The 17604-nt window shown below is 39.9% G+C and overlaps 1 protein-coding gene across 6 annotated transcripts in view; it reads right to left on the bottom strand.

The window, feature by feature from the left end:
• Herc1 (HECT and RLD domain containing E3 ubiquitin protein ligase family member 1) overlaps positions 1-17604 on the bottom strand; it is a 194748-nt gene that overhangs the window by 46075 nt on the left and 131069 nt on the right. For 5 of the 6 annotated variants that reach the window (XM_005393785.2, XM_013518840.1, XM_013518839.1 and 2 more), the window contains exons 37-43: positions 16461-16981; positions 13326-14101; positions 11322-11520; positions 8968-9128; positions 2357-2473; positions 1922-2153; positions 694-818 (exon numbers count right to left, since the gene is read on the bottom strand). In XM_005393785.2, coding sequence (XP_005393842.1) covers positions 694-818; positions 1922-2153; positions 2357-2473; positions 8968-9128; positions 11322-11520; positions 13326-14101; positions 16461-16981 — 2131 coding nt within the window. The remainder of the gene's footprint in view (positions 1-693; positions 819-1921; positions 2154-2356; positions 2474-8967; positions 9129-11321; positions 11521-13325; positions 14102-16460; positions 16982-17604) is intronic. The other variant, XM_013518842.1, reaches the window with a different exon arrangement.

The following is a 17604-nucleotide window of genomic DNA, read 5'->3' as shown; positions in this document are numbered from 1 at the left end:
TTACTTTTAAAAAGATCAGTCCCCTTTCCTGTTATGGTAAATACGGACTCCATACCGTCCAGGGTAGTCTCAGTTTCTCTCTCACAGTTCCCATAAATAGCTCAATCACTACTTATGTTCTCCTGTTTCAAGGATCAAATTTGTTTTGACAAATCACATATCCCTATTTTGCATTTGGAAAATACATTCCCTCTAAGTTACACATTACACACCCAACACATAATCCTAGACGAATTTCCTAATGTATTGAGGGAGTTCATTTCTACTTATCAAGGGCCTTGCCTTGTGGTGAGGCTTTAAGGGCCGCAGCACACATTAAAAGCCAATGCCTAGTGTTTTCGGCAGTGTTCTTTCCAGTTCCTTCTCACCACTGATGATAAATAATAAACATGAACCTTCACTTAAGCTATAACTGACTGGGGCACAGAGAACATTCAAAAAAATTCTCAAAATGTACCAGTGGCCAATACAGTATTCTGCAACCACAGGAAACTTACAAATAAATCTATGAACCTATTCACAGATTTCACTTAAGTAAAATGATGTATATGTGTAGAACATTATATGCAAATACTTCTTTCTGTTAATGTGGAGACACTGAGTACTCTCACTAGTTCGTATCTTTAATGTCGCTTTTATATTGATTTTAAAATGAAGCTTTGCATCAAGAGGAGGGCACAAAACTGTAACTACCTGCTCTTGCTAGCAATGTGCGAGCTGCCAAGTCAAACTTGTGTCTTCTTGCTACTGCAGAGCGGCCTCTAGCTGGCGGTCCACTCCCAGAAGCTGCATTCTCTGTATGATCCAGGTTATCAGGGCTACAAGTTTGAAAGCATCACAAATGTTTAAAAGCTATGATTAAAAAGAAAGCAAAGGTACAAGTTTGCTTGTGGTACCACTTTCTCTAAATACCACTGTATCACTGAGAATAAAATACATCTTTGATAAAGCTTTTCTTTCTTAAACCACCTGCTCGATCACTGAGGTACATATTATTGTACAACTCTGAAACCTATCGTCTGCCTTTGTAAAGCTCCAGATTTCTGGATATGTCTTATGCTGAGCCCACAGCAATAATTTTATCAAATTCAAATGTCATCAAAGCTCAGGCTGTGGCTCAGTGGTACAGTACTTGTCTACCAGTGTGAGGTCCCAGGGTTTGATCCCCAGCACTGGTGAGGAGATGGATACAGACAGATAGGGAGATAGACGGGTATCAAGTCCTAAATGATTAGATACACAAAAATTAAAGTGACTGGAATGCCCTGCCTAGGAAAAACACATTTCAAAATGATGAAAATATTCACTGAGCTTGGAAAAAAGTCTGCATGTTACACAAAATACAATCTTCAGTAACCATATGACTCCACCGTTAAAAAGAAAAAAGAAAATTGAAAGTCATAGGAAGTGCTGAAGGAGAAAAGAGTTTTAAGAACTTTAGGATGTATTCACGTGTCTCATTTTAGACTAGGCATTAGCAAGGAATTATTTTGATAACTTAAAAAAGATATACTAGATATTAAAAACGGTAGAAGCAATAAAAATATAGACAAAAAGTTCATGTCTATCAAATGTATTAATTAAATCAATTTATAATATTAATATGGACATTCTATTATATATCACATGAGATAAATTTGTTTTATATTTATTTTAATTCAAAATAAACTTGTTTCAGTTTTCAGTTTCTTCTTCAACTAAACGACATAAAACTTAGGAATTTCCTTCTTTCCATGCAAACATCCATTCAAATAAAAATCTGTTATTTTTACCCTGCAGAGACATGCAAGTTTATAACTAAAACGCTCATCTTTTCACGTACCTATCATTACTGATCTCACACACTAGAAGCACTGATGAAGGGAAATAAATGGGGCTTCTGAAGCACCTTTGACACATGGAAAATAAACTGGAATCTCACCTTTCCGTGAAGCCTTCCTCCACCTCGGCAGCATCGGCTGACGGTATGTCCCCTGGGGACTGCAAGTAGCAGGGATCATTCGACTTTCCACCGCTGCCCAGAACAGCTGCGCCGTGCCTGGTGTCCGCGGTGCTGCCTGGCTGGGGGTCTTCCTCCTCCTCATGCCCGGGGTGCTCTATCATCCACATGGCAAGGACTGTGATGTTCTGGGCATCAGCCTCACCTCGAGCACCTGTACAGGGGGAAACAGTGGTACTGAATGTGGATAAAGTAATCACTCATGCTATCAGTTTAAAAGCGTTTGCTCTGATGCCCCTATAACTCATCTGGTGTTTAAAATCTTACCAAGATTTATGATCTCTTAAAAAATATGTTGCCTTTCCTAAGTCAGGTCTTCTTACACTAGACATACTGACATATAAAAACTTATCCTACCTGTAGCTTCCATGGCTTTGGCAATCTGCCGGAGAGAGAACCCCATTTCCAGCAAGGGGACTGCTATTGCTGGAGGAGGAGGAGACGTTGAAAGTCTGCTGCTTGGGTCTGACAAGGCTGAGGCAAAAGAAAGACAAGAAAGAGTCTAAATATCACTATAGACAATGAGTAAAAATGTGTTTTCATACTAAGCTTTACAACTTTCCAATTTTAATAAAAATTTAGTAACACCTGACTATATTAAAATATGCTAAATGTTTAATTAAAAGTGATTAAATTTACATCAATATAGAATAAGGGTTTTCACAAAGAAAATCCTGCTGGTAACACAAAATAAACCCAATGAAAAATTCTTTAAAATGTTTTATTTTGAACAATTTTCCACTTTAAAAAATTCCAAACTTGCAGAAATTCACAATAATACAAACAATTTTTTTTTTAAGGACAGGTCTCACTATGCAGTTCAGGCTAGCCTTGAACTTGAGATCATCCTCCTGTCTCAACCTCTCGAGTGCTGGGATTACGGGCGTGCACCACCATGCCTGGCTATAATGAACTCTTATTCTCCTGAACACTACAGAGTAAGTGGCAGACCTGATGCTCCATCTCTCCTGAATATATTCATATGTAATTCCTACAAATAAGGACATTCCTCCACATAACATAACACAGCCATCAGACGTAAGAATCAACAGTGTCATCATCTCATCCAGATCCTATTCTAGTTTCACCAAATGTCCCAATAATGTTCTTTATAGCGAAGGATCCAATCCAGGATCATCTTTTCATTTTAGTTGTCAAGTTTTTTTCAGTGTCCTTCAATCACTTTGATAATTAGAAGATTACGGGCCAGTTTTTGTATAGTATCCCTCAGTTTGGTTTGTCTGATGTTTCCTCATGGTTGCATTCAGGGTACTCTCTTTAGAAGGGGTACCATGAAAATGATGCTGCATTCTCTTAGATGATACACAACGTCTCAATAATGGTGATGTTAACTTTGCTCACTTGAATTAGGTAATATCTGCCAAGTTTCTCTATAGTAAGGTTACTCTTTTCTTTTCTTTTGTAACTAAGAGGTTTTTGTTTTAGTTCGGTTTTTTGAGGCAAGGTTTCACTATGTAGTTCAAGCTGGTCTTGAACTTACTATGTAGACCAGGCTGGTGTCAAACTCACAGTGATCCTCCTGCCTCAGCCTCCTGAGTACCACCATACCTAGCTTACTAAGAGGTATCTGGGTGGAGGTACTATAAGAACACATGAATATGCCATTCCTCATAAAAGCTTTTCTCAGGAGCAGTCACTTATGTTTAATTACTGAATGAATTACTATAATGATAGCTAACAAATGATTTTAATTCAATCATCCCTTTTAGAGCACTCTAAGGCAAGGCTTTTTTCTCCATAGGAGACAAGAAGTACACACTTCTATTGTAATCATGGGTTATTACCTGTTACCATTCTGATTACTTATTTTGATTTCTCAAGTCTCCCAGAGTTGGCCAGTTAAGCCCCTTCAATCGAGCTTCTAAACCGTGTAAGCACATGCCCATCATTCTCTGAGCACTTTCATTAGTTTGGGGCACAGGTTATTCCAGCTCATGTCCTGCTCAACTTTGAAACCAGCCATTTCTACCAAGCAGTGTGGGTTCCTGTCAGTACAGAACAGTCTTTAGGCTATACATATGCTTTTCACAAATGCAGCAGCACTGCAGTCAGGCCTTCTCACTGGACAGTGCTACTGGAAACTCTCCTCACCCAGCTTGGCTCTGCCATATGGACATTTTTCTTACCCCACTCAGACTCCGGTATTCCAAGCCAGGCTCCTCCCACACACAAGGGGTCCTCTTTACTAATGCTTCTGGTATAAATGCTTATCTAGCTTGGGCCCACCTAGTAGTGAAGGAAGAAAGTAAAAGAGAGACAAGGAAGGAGGAGGAAGAGAAGGCTCTCATTTTTGCTTTAAAACACCACTATCATTATAGTGGTAATGGTCCTAACATGACTGATGGACTTACGCTTCTGGTCATGACAGAAAAATAGAGACTCGATTTAGCCTCCTGCCTTAAACAAATAATACAGCCAACAACAACTTATCAAACAATAAGCTTTAGATACTGGATAACACGAAGTGTAGGACAGTGTTCTCTGAGAGCAGGGAAACAGATGGGGTGAGCAGTACACCTGTCTCCCCTTAATGCCCAGAGAGAATCTCCAAGCTGCACTGCAGGTAGGGTGAACTCAAACTAAATTCGGTGGTCTCTATGAATTGAGAAAACGGAGTTGCGAATTCAGGGAGGTCAAAGAGGTCCCAGGGTAGAACACCAAAGAAGAGAGCTACGTGGAAAGCAGAGAGGTGCACAGAAAAAGAGCTCCAAAGGTATGCAGAAAGTCCCTTCTTCCCCTCCACCATCAGCTAATATAGAATTGTCCAAGGTAAAGAGAACCACAAAAAGGGAGCAGAGAGAACAAGCCATGGAGCTCCCACAGGGATGGGAACAGTTTGTATTACCACAAGTGAATACAAAGCTCTTGTAATGCATAAAGTACTGGGTCAACCAGCAATGCAGTATGGGCTGAGTAGTAAGGAAAATCAGTCTAGGCTATAAGCTGTCCCAGTCCCATTTAACAAAGCTTAAAAGCAAGCCTTGAAAAGAGCAAACTCTTTCCATGTAACTTAACTGTATCCCACAACAAAGCTAAGGTACACTTAAAGAAATATAAAATATCCAGGACCCAATGAGCTAAAATTCAAAATGTCTGTTATCCAATAAAAAAAATACCAAGCATGCAAACAGGAAAATACAACTCAAACTCAAGAGAAAAATAAGTCAATAGAAACAGACCCAGAAATGTGATAGATAAGAAGAGAAAAAAATTAAAACAGGTATTTTACAGTTGACGTTTAATATATGAAGCTTCCTCATTTGCAAATTTATTAAAATTTATTTATAACCCTGTTCATTTGTAGACAGGCACAGGATGGAAAAAAAATTCTAAATCTCCTAACATAAAAATTTCCAGCTGATATTAAACAAGTGATACCCAGCCTTATTTCAGCTCCCATACTATAAACAAGTGTCCTTCTCAGGGTGCATTTCTGTACTTTTCTGTACTTTTCATTGGTGATTTCACTATTTACAAGTGGTCCCCATGCACAGTGCCAAAGTGCAAGGGAGTGTTTCTAAGCATATGAAAGCTGTAATGTGCTTTCTCAGAGCAAATAACGCATTAGACAACCTTCACCCATGCATGAGCTATAGTACTGTTGGCCATGAATTCAATGTTAACGAATCAACAGTATATATTAAATATAGTGTCTTTAACAGGAAGACACATTTAAAAGAAGGTTATAACTTGATCAGTTGATGAAAATGTGAGTAGAAATGCAAAGCATCCTAATTCTATATTTCCCTAAAAGTAATGATTCAGGGTCCACATTGCCTTTCTACAGCATAACTACTGCTAGCAATGAGAATCAACTGTTATTCCCTATATTATGTAAGGGAGAAGAAAGAATAACTATGCTCAAAGGACATGAAAGATTTGCAAAAAAATATCCAGAACAAAAGATAATGAATCCAAAGTTACAGCAATAACGACTCTCCTGAACAAATAACAATTTATTACAGGGCTTATAACATACATAGAATTTAAATGTAGAACAACAATAGTATGAGGTATGATTAAAACATATGGTGAAAGTTTAAATGTTTTAAAAAATCACTGCTATTAATCCTCAAAATACACCCCGCTCACTGTGAACACACTTATCTCATTGTTTTTGCCACTGAGTATCTTATAAGATGTTGTAGGGGATGGTGACTCTTAGCATATCATTTTTAAGATACAGTAATTCTAGTCTTAATGAAAGCCTCAAAATGTGTCTTGAGAAACATCCCGGAGGGGTTGTAAAGAGTTAACTTTGCAGTCCTGACTTAGCCCTGGAATGCTTCTCCAAAGACAATGAACCCTAGATAACTACCTATGACCTTGCCTGGGTTGTTTCATCCTTTCCCTGGCCATAGATAAACACTGTAACCATAAAGGAAATGTATGGTTATCTAAAGGGGGCATATAGGACAGAGTACAGAAAGTATATATCATTGTGGTTGGGCTCATGACCAGAGCCTGACCGGGTTATGTGGCACAAGGAAAACAACATGTGGCCAGGGCTACAACATTCCCATCTGTTACCATGGAAACCAAAAATGTATATAAGCTGGGAACAAAGGCAGGTCCACACCCACTTCCCTGACTTGCAAGTCCAGATGAGAGGTGACCCGTCTAAATTAAAACTCTGTCTGTTCTCATTAAGTTCTTTCGTCTCTTATGGAATACAGCCCAAATTTTGCTGTAACAATGTGATTAAAAAATACGGTGAATGCTGCTGCCACATGCCACCCAACAGGAAGGCAGGCCTGTAGCAGTGTGAAACACATAACAGTGTGTTCTCATCTACCTTACTCACCAAGCAACTTCGGGCTCTTCCCTAAAGTCAAAATGACCATGGAAAGTAAATGTTCTGAACCGATTCAGGACATCGAGGCAGCCACAACAGTGCAACTGAAGACATTCAAGAAAGAGGACTTCCAGAACTGCTTCAGGAAGTGGCAAAAATGAGAAGTATGTTTAAAGCAAGAGGAAATATTTTGAGGGAGATATTGGCAATGTGTCTTTTACTGTAATAAATTTTTTCAAATTTAAACATTTATCATATATTATAAGCATACCTCTTACAAATGCTGAAATGGAAATAAAAGCATTCTATTTTAAGATTCCTTTCATTATGTATGAAGTGGTAAAATGCCACTTGGACATGTGATAATTAAGGAGGTATACTGTAAACTTGAAAGTAATCTCTTAAAAAAAATTATAGCTATTAATAAGCTAACAAAAGAGATAAAATGAAATGAAAAATTTCACTTAACCAAAAGAAGGTAAAAAAGGAGAAAGAAAACAGAAACAACAGGACAAAATAGAAAGATAGTGGATTTAAATCCAACCATATCAATAATAACATCAAATACAAATGGTCTAAACAATTTAATTTAAAGGCAGGGCCAGGGATATAGCTCAAGGACAGTGATATAGCTCAGTGGTATAAGCACTTGCCTAGCAAGTGCAAGGTCCTGAGTTCGATTTCCAGTACCAAAAAAAAGGGCCAGGGATATAGCTCAGCGGCACAGCACCTTGCTTGGCAAGTGCAAGGTCCTGAGTTCGATTCCTGGTACCAAAAAAAATAAAGGAAGAAAACATCAGGCTGGATTCAAAAAGCAAGACTGACTATAGCTGTCTACAAGACACCCACTATTTTTTTTTTTTTTCCGGTACCGGGAATCAAACTCACAACCTTGCACTTGCCAGGCAGGCACTGTGCCACTGAGCTAAATCCCCAGCCCGCTCCTGTCTTTTTGAGACAGGGTCTCATTACGCAATTCAAGCTGGCCTTGAGCTCACTTTGAAGCCCAGGCTGGTCTCGAACTCACAACGATCCTCCTGCCTCAGCCTTGAGTGCTGGGATTACAGGCATGTGCCACCATGCCTGGCAAGACACCCACTATTAGTAAAGACACAAATGGGATAAAGTAAAATGATGACAGAAATACCATTCTATTTCTAACACATTTAAAATGTCAGGAGTAGATATATTAATAGCAGAAAAAGCAGATTTTCAGGCAAAGAATATTACCAAGCATAAAGTTATTTTGTAATAATAAAGTTAATTCATGAAAAAGATACACAAATTCTAAGTATTTATAAACCTAAAGACAGCTTTAAAATACATGGAACAAAAACTGCCAAACAAAAGAGGAAGTAGACAAATCCATAATTACAGATTATTTTAATAACTGATAGAATAAAGGCACAAAAAAATGAGTAAGGATACAGCTGGTCAACACTACCAACCAACCTGACCTAATAAACAATTCACTGAACACCTCACTCAGTAACAAAACTATACTCACTTTTAACTGAAACGGACCACAGTGTAGGCTATAAAACAAGTCTCAATAAGCTTAAAAGAATTCAAGTTGTACAAGATACATTCTTTGGGCCACAGGTGTAGTTCAGTGGCAGTGTTTGCCTAGCATGCATGAGGTGCTGGGTTTGATCTCCAGGATGGCAAAAAAGAGAAAAAAAGAGATGATACATTTTTTGATGGCAATGAAGTAGAACCAATAACAAAAAGATAACTACAACTAGCACCCCTAAATAACTGTAAAATAAGTCACAGTTCTTAATAACCCAGAGGTCAAACAAAATATTCAAGGTAAATTATCTTTAAATGAAAATGAAAACGTAGCATTTCAACAGTGTGTGAACTGCAGCTAACACAGCACTGGGAGAACTATAGCATAATTAATTGCCTGTACTAGGAAAGAAGAAAGTTCTGATATGACTGATACATATACATGATTTCTCTTCAAAATACTGTTATTTCGATATGCAGTTTGAGGCTGGAAAAGATGCACAGATTGACGGGTGCAGCGCTCCTTCATTAAAATCACTGCTTTGCCTCCAGTGAGGACAAAATACAATGCTCACGTGAGGAAGTCCATGGTGGGGATGCTGGGAGGTTGGGGTATCACAATACAGGACAGCACACACACCTGTGCGGTTAGCTGGTCTTGCTGACTGGGAGTCGGGAGAAGTCAGACTCTGCCTTCTTCCTACTTCATCAGAAGGAGAGGTTGGTAATGATGATATTGGAGGAGTCTGCGCCCGACGCGTGGGAAGTACAGTGGTGGTTGGGTAACTGGAAAACATTTGCCTTTAAGAAAACAACAATGGTTAGCATAAAACCCCATTAAAAAATAACACATATGTCACAAGCTTCTTGCAAAAAGTACACAACCTGGAAGATTATACAGGTTAGCTATAATTTAATGAAGGGTGGTAAGAAAGACAAGTCAGTTTTAAAAATCATTATCTCATAGAGTACTTCTACTACTAAAAAACAAAACCTTTTGCCCGTTATCATTTCTTAGCAAAATACAGCAACAAAACAGATGAAAGATTCTTGACTTTATGTAGCTTTCCTTCTAGGATCACATCAAAATGACATGGGTATTGTGGTATGCACACAGTAGACAGAAACTAAAGAGGATTTCTAAAGACAGGTAACTACAGTTACTTTAAATATAAGTTCACTAGCTAGCTATAAAATTATTTACATAAATTCAAAGCTACACATTATAGGCAAGTTATGGAAAGAAAAGATAACCGTCTCGTCACCCAGCACAACCAAAAAAACCCCCACAGTGTGTGAATGATATGCCAGCTGTACAGAGGCGGAAAGGTACAGGAGCGGCAACCCCTTGTGAGCTGAGGTGGACACTAGCCAGAGAATAAAGTCCAAGAAGATCCACTCTGACAGCTCTTGACCAAAAGAACTAGGAGCTGTCTCAGCATCAAAAAAAGCCCTGCTTACCCATCAAATAACTGACACAATGATATACATACAGAAAACAGCAGTGCCCTCATCTTTCTCCTGTCAAAAGATGTTCAGCCAGGTGGAGACAACTGCAGCTCTAATTAAGACTCAGCCAACAGAAGAGAAACAAAGGTTAGAAGGAGGAGGGCTAGAGGTACAGCTCTGGCAGAGCTTGCCCTTAGGCCCTGGGTTCTAGCCCTTGCACTGTAATGGAGGAGGAGAGGGGAGGGACGAGGAGAAGGAAGAGTTCAAATGCCTGTGGGAGCAAGGGGGCATGATCCTACCGCTGAATCACATGCCCACTCCAGTCAGAGCTTAAAAGGGGACCAGGAGTCACAGATCTTCTATGGATCACCAGAATTCTATAACTGCCAGATAAATTAAGAACACATAGAATGTTCCGACATTTTCTATTCCCTTTTCTTGAACGAAGCACTTCTAAGAATTATTACTCAAATGACAGTGTTAAGGAGGATGCAGTAATGGTCACTACAAAAACTAGTGCTTCCCTGCATGAGACTACAGTAGTAATCTCAGGGTGAGAGAAGATACTACATGAGAATCACCACGAAAACGTAATTAAAATTCAAACTATGGGCACCACCAGACCCAGTGAATGCAACATGTGGGGTACAAAGCCCCAGAGCTGTGAAAGGCCTCGTGGGTGGCTCTTATGCACGCCAAAGCTGAGAATCACAACTACAACCACTCTCCTCCTCCACTTGCTAAGACTGTTGGTCTATACCACGATGGTGAAGCGTTAGAGCTTTCAGCAGTAACAGCCCGCATGGCACACATGCCACTGGTTCATCACCACTGCTGTGCAATGGGGTAATAATGACACGTCAATTACAAAAAGGGGGAAAATAATAAGAAAAAAAGAGGCTGACTACTCCGCCTTCCTTATTTCACATAAGCCACTGTTAAAAGAACGGACAACATTCACTCTCTACAGATTGTCTCATTAAGTTTTCATTTGTATATATCTAGCAAACTGAAACAAACAGAAATGGAAATAAGTAAATGTGACTGGCAGTTTACAAACCTATTAAATAGGGTAGCTAAAGAAGCATCATCATAAGACATGTGTTTTCATTTGGGAAGTGTACTTGTTTGATTTTACAATCAGAATAAAGTGTAAATAATTATGCTTAAAAAACATGATCACATAAGTGAGCTTATTCTTGAGACTCAAATATCTAATATATAAGTATATTTTGAAAAAAAAAAATTCAAATATTTAGCCAAAAACGAACAATAAAATAACCCCCAGAAACATAATCAGGAGAGAGCTTTGGGGCACTGGCTTGTCGGTGGCCTGGCCGACTGGCCCCAGGACCACTAACAACTGGCTGTGAGGTTGGGCAAGTTAGCAAACTTCCTGAGAGACATTTCCAACTTCAGTCAGTGCGTTTACTACAGGACCTCAGATTTCTTGGGGCTCGAGAGCAGGGGGGGCCGCTCTGGCACACTGTAGGAGAACGAGCAAGCCTCAGAACGGCGGGCAGTGGTAAGGGCCAGCGTCTCTACCTGAGGAGACTAAGGGGCATCACTCCCGGGGACTCAGACGCAGGCACCGTTTCTGTGTCCGTGACTGGAGTGGTGGCAGTTGTGGTGTCCTCCAGGGAGCTGCTCATGAAGGAAGTTGTACTTGAGGCTGACGGGCTGGTGGTAACTGGAGTCTGAGCTTGCTGGGCTTGATCACTTTCTTCAGCTTGTTGATCAACCTCTACGGACCAAGACAAAGGATAAGAAAGTAGCGTGGTTTTGTTTTTTTGAAAAGGAACAGTGAGAATAGAGCACTTTTACTTTGAAAAGTTTCTCAATATATTTTCTGAAAGGTTTACCAAAAAAAAGTTTACATACATCTTTGTGTTCACTACCACACTCACTAGCCCAGATTCTACATGCAGTACCACAACAAGCCCTTGAAACCAGTCATTTCTGTTTTTACAGAAGAGACTTCTTTTTAAAAATGTAAAGGAAGGTCCCACTTCTGGTTGTAAGATAAGACAAAAGGTTTTCTAACGGTATCTCATCATTAAATCTGTCTCCTTAGCACTGTGATTGTGATGTCTATCTTCAGTCCACACACGGGAAAATATAAAGGGGTAGAAATGTAAGACAAATGCAAGACAAATGTAAGACAAACCTCAGCAGAAACTCCATGCTTTTAAAAGGAACATACATACATACACACATCTGTCTGTTTGGTAAGGAAGCCTATAAATAAACACAAAACAGGAGCTGCTACAAAGACAGCTACATCTATTAGGTTTGCTAAATGGCCATATTCCTTCAAAACCCAGTCTCAGCACTCCTACTTACATGCACCATGTACCTCCCTCTCTGCCTATTTGTTGTCTATGCTAAGTCAGGAAGGACAGGCGGAAAGGCAAAGGAAAGAGCATGCTACTTTCATAGACTACACCGTCTGTGGTGTCTAAAAAGAACTGACTTGTCTGTTGTATCTTATATCGTCACCCTTGGGAACAGTGTAAGTTAGGAATAAGGAGGAGTAAGGGCAAAGGAAAGGAAGACAAAAGGAAATGGGAATCGGAGGAGGAGGGGGAAAGGAGTGATAAACTGTAACAGAAGCTTCACAAAGGCAAGGACCTCCGCTTCATTCACAGCTCCTTCTCCAGAATCCAGAGAAGCACCTGGCGCAGAGCAGGCATTCCACGCACGTTTCCTAAATGAATGTCATTTTTTATTTCACAATTTATACTACTGCCAAAGGTGAAGATAAAAGTATTTTTAGATACAATGTATCATCTATGAAAGTAGCAGCCTCTAAAATGCCCTTTAAAATATCTGTTAGAAGTTATTAGGCTATATTCTGAGTCAGATAAAAAAAATACTTGCAGTGCTATGGCTTGTATCTAGCTGTCCCCCCAAAGCCTCATACAGCCATAGGTGGAGCTTTCTGGAGGTCACTGGACTTGGAATTGTGCTGTTAGGTTAAGAACATGATGCTGGGATTGATTCATGGTTTGATGCTTGCGTTAAAGGCGTGAGTGCTACCCTAAAGGCAGGCAGCCTGGCTAAGATACAAGGGACAGAAAAGCTGTGGTTACAGCTTGCTGCTTGCTTGCTTCTGCTACCTTCTGCCTGCCATGAACTGTTTCTCCTCTGCCCTGTGTCACCCTGCCGTGGGGCCAGACAACTAGGAACTGAAAGCTCCTCAAGCTGTGAACCAAACAAACCTTTCCTCTAACTCTGGGTGTATCTGGTCTCAGCAATGAGAAAAGTAACTTGACACGTGTGACATGACTTAAACTTCAATTTTATAAAATTTAGTAATACTTATCAAGTGTTAGTGCTTGCACAGAAAATTATAAGTAGATGATTACCAATATAAAAGTAACACCAAAAAAAATGTCTTACAAAGGAAAAAATGTGAAAATTGCTTTGGTCAAAAATACTTGCATAAAAATATTTGTGTAAGTCAGTTTTAACAGTTTTGAGTATAAATAATTTCAACAGCACAAAAGCAAAACAAAAAAAAAAATTTAAAAAAATCAGGTAACATACCTTGCTTAATTTTGCCCCCAAACTGGTCTTCTAAAAGGCCATGGACCACTAATTTATAGATCATGGCTTGAGCCCGCTCCAGATCAGCCAGTCCCAGTGCTCTCTTTATAGGGGACCGCATGACTGCTCGCTTCACCATGTGTCGCATCAGGAACTGCAGGGCCGCGCGCATCTCCACGTCTTCGTGGACAACTGGAGAGCTCGCGCAGTCCGAGTTGTGGCCATTTTCAGCCAGAACTTTTGGTATCAGCAATAGTTCAGCATATTTACTACAGCCGAGAAGAGCACTAAGTGATTTCATAGCACCAAGGTAGAGATAGGACAGCTGGACTGCTCTGATTTCTGACTGGGCTATGTCATGATTTTTGGACACATGTTCGTGATTTTTTCTTTTTCCTTCTGTGATCTGATGCTGAGATTCCACACCTGGCAGTGCCGGATCTAACGAGAATGAAGCTATTTCATTTTCTGATTTGGAGCTCGTGGCTCCCTGGCCTTTGGCATCGTCAGATGCTAAGCCTGTTCGTACATCTAGGGCGGAGTCACTCTCGGGCCTCTGCTCACTCTCGCCCTTCTCCTCAGACTCGTGTCGGTGCTTCTTTTCATGCCGCTTGGCACTCTGCTTCCCCACGTCTTCGTGAATGCCTGTCAGATACGTCAGGTCCAGCAGCACAGAAGCCGTCAGGCCTCGGAAGCGCGCCACATCGAACGGCAGTGGTTCACAGGGCTCCAGATTATACAATGGAGTATCACTAGGCGACCAAAAAGTTGGGAAGCTTTAATAAAGATCAGAACGACACAGGAAAAAGCAAGTGAGGGAAGGACAGGAGGAAGGTCCAGAAAATAATGCAGACAAACAAGATGCATCATGTGCACAACACAGACACTAATTTAAACAAACTTAAGAGGTCACTACTGAGAGAAAAATGAGATTACTATGGGAAAATGGGGAGATGTGACGCTATATGCAAAAGCAATGAGATGTGCGTGTGCCTGCAAGTGAAAACAGTCACCATGATACAATGTGAGCAACAGTCAGCAAACTTCCCACACAGGGACAAAGAGTCAGTACTTCAGAGTTTACTCAACCCTGGTATCACAGTACAAAAGAAGCCACTGATATTCCTAAGCAAGGAATGTGCACGTGTAACTGTACTAACAAAAACAGGAAGTAGACCAGATATAGTTTGACATAAGTGATATGGAAAATTTGTATAATAAACCTATTTTATTGTGTGGATAATGGTTCTTTGTAACTTTATAGGAGATTTTCATTAAAATTTTTTATAATGTAGTCTATGTTTCTTATAGTTTAAGCAAAAATATGATTATATATTTCCTAGTATCTGGAAAGAAATTCTTATAGTTTAAGAATGTTCTAATTGTACAAAATATAATAAAAAGCTAAGAAACATGTAAGTTTTGTTGTACTAACCAACATCTTGGTTCTACTTATCTTCCTAATCTTATTTCTCCTTTGCACCATTTTTCTTACTTGTTTTCATTTTATTTATTAATTTACTTATTTTACTAGAGTGTATGCAGATTAACAAGGTATCATAAATCCTTTCTGAAACAGGGAAAGGATAAAAGGTAAACACTCTCAAAAGCTGGTACTGCTTTCTTAGCTTAGTGAAATGAATGAAGGTACAGTACATTAACCCCTGAAATTGTGTAAAAACTTTATGTATGGGCATTCTTCGTTCATTTGTTTGGTTTTGTTTTTCGAGGCAGGGTCTTGCTATGTAGTTCATTTTTTTTTTTTTTTTGGTACCAGGAATCGAACTCAGGACCGTGCGCTTGCCAGGCAGGCGCTTGTGCCACTGAGCTATATCCCTGGCCCCTGCTATGTAGTTCAAACTGGCCTTGAACTCACTATCCAGTCCAGGCTGACCTGGAATTCACAGTGATCCTCCTGCCTCAGCCTCCCCAGTGCTGGGATTACAAGCATGCGCCACCATACCTGGCTTGTATGTATATCTTTCAGGTAAGAAAGTCCATAGCATTCACTTGATTCTAAAATAGTACTGTTAAAAAATTAAAAAAACTTTAAAAATAAAATAGTACTGTTGCCATAAAACACCAGGAGCCCCTGCTAGAGATGATGTTCTTTCCTAGGCCATTTACACAAGAGTTTACAGGAATCACAGTGGGTGACACAAAAATTACATAGTGTCATCCATAAATGCGTGATTTCAAAGGATATGATTAGGCAGTCTTCAGGTAAAGTGAAAATACCTGACATTTCTGTTTATAAGTGAAGTTTCTATTTTAAACCCTACCTGAATGCAAACACGTTAGAATGCTATTGTGTCAAATAAATGTAATATTCATATCTATTCAAAATGCTGCTGGGCATGGTGGTACCCGCAGCACTCATGAGGCTGAGGCAGGAAGATCACCTCAAGTTTTGAGGCCAGCCTGGACCTCACAGTGAGTTCAAGGACTCCCTGAACTATATAGTAAGACCCTGTCTCAAAAAAACAAAACAAAAACAAAAAAAACACACGCCCATAGGCTATGCATGGAGAGAATAAGAAAAAAATAAATAAATAAAATAATAAAGAGAAAACAGGTGGAACAAAATAAATCAGACATAATCTAAAACCTAGTTTTAGTCACTCAAATGTTCCCATTCAATATTTAGAGCCCTTCTAATACAAATTGTAATCAACAGATTAGCTGGCTGGCTTTGTACTCTCCTCCTATATAATGGAAATGATTTTTTAAAAAGCAGGAAAACAGCTTGGGGTGTTGCTCAGTGGCTGCGGGTTCACTTTACATGCATAAGGGCCTTGGCTTAATCCCCAGCATCACTGCAAACAAAACAAAAAGCAGAAAGCCGAATGCAAGATAGAATGAAGAAGGGTTCCAGTGAAACCTAAACTAGCAAGCTTATCATTTCTTCACCAAACAAAATAAAACAGAAAACTATGTTTTACAAACAACTAATACTTCAAAGAACACAGGTTTAGAAAAAGCTCTTTTTTGAAACCGCAGTACCAATACCCAGTATAGAAAAAAAATTATTTCAGAAGCTCACCTAAGATATGTTAATTACTCACTGTCCAAGGGCAAGGGCCCATTTCACCATTAAATACTGATTTGCTAAAAGTGTAACTCAACAGATCATACCTGATGGTAATTTCTGCTTCATCCCACTGGACTTTGGCAGATGTGCTGCCCTCTTTGACCACTCCCAGCAGCGTGGCATGGCGCCCAGTTTGCTTGTGAACACACCGACCTCCAACTCTCAGACCAGCATCCACTCCTCCTATCACTGCCAGCACGGGCCACACCTCTACGCAAAGAGTCCTCAGCTGTGGCTCTGAGAGGTCAGCAAGGCCATGCCTACTATGTTTACCTTTCTCTTCCTCTTTGTTCTCCTTCTCCTCTCTCATTTCATTTTCCTCTCGGCTCTGAACCGAGCGGCTTTTCTTTAGCTTCTGACCTGACTCTTTAATACACGTTTTAATTTTATGTAGCCTTTCCATCATTTTTTTGTTAATGCTGTAAGTCCAACGGTCTGTTCGGTGAAGAATTCGGATAAGCTGAGTAGTGGCCTCGGCTAGCACTGCTGCTACTGGACTACAAATGGGATCTCCTGGAAGTAAGTCCCGGGGTGTGCCACGCATCTGCATATCACAGATTTTCACCTACACAAAAGAGGACGAAGATATTAACAGGTCTCCTTAACTATCAGTCATTATAAATCCGAGCACAGAGAATCCCATTTGGCCTCCTTAACACCAGTGAATTTTAATAAGTCCCCTAAAAGGAGTGAGGAAATGTTACAGACCTAGTGAAGTTACATATGGTTCTCTAGAATAAACTGCCCTGCTATTAAAACCTCTTATAGCCTTAGAGTTCGAGGGCTGTCAAGGAGATTCAAAAGACGGTCATGGAGGCCAGAGATGGAGCTCAGTGGCACAGTGCCTACCTGGCAAGCACAAGGTCCTGAGTTCAATTCTAGGTACCAAAAAAAAAAAAAAAAAGAAAGAAAGAAAGAAAGAAAGAAAGATGGCTATGGATCCTGGAATATGTGACTGGCTCAGTTTAATCCAAAACCACCTGGAAAACACAGGAGATCTCACCCTCAAGACAGCAGAGTAATAATGAATTGAAGACCTAGCCTTTACTGAACAATAAGGGGGGACACAGGTATAATTATAAATTTTAAAACTAGGATAGTCCTACATGGACATACCCTGCAAATAGGACATAAAAGGCAAGAGGAGGAAGATTTAAATGCAAATCTGAACTCTGAAATTACTTTGGG

Source organism: Chinchilla lanigera, unplaced genomic scaffold (genome assembly GCF_000276665.1).
Source record: "Chinchilla lanigera isolate Chin_1 unplaced genomic scaffold, ChiLan1.0 scaffold00049, whole genome shotgun sequence".
NCBI classification, from domain to species: domain Eukaryota; kingdom Metazoa; phylum Chordata; class Mammalia; order Rodentia; family Chinchillidae; genus Chinchilla; species Chinchilla lanigera.
The sequence above is the reverse complement of the archived record's forward strand: the minus strand, read 5'-3'. Positions and strand labels throughout refer to the sequence as shown.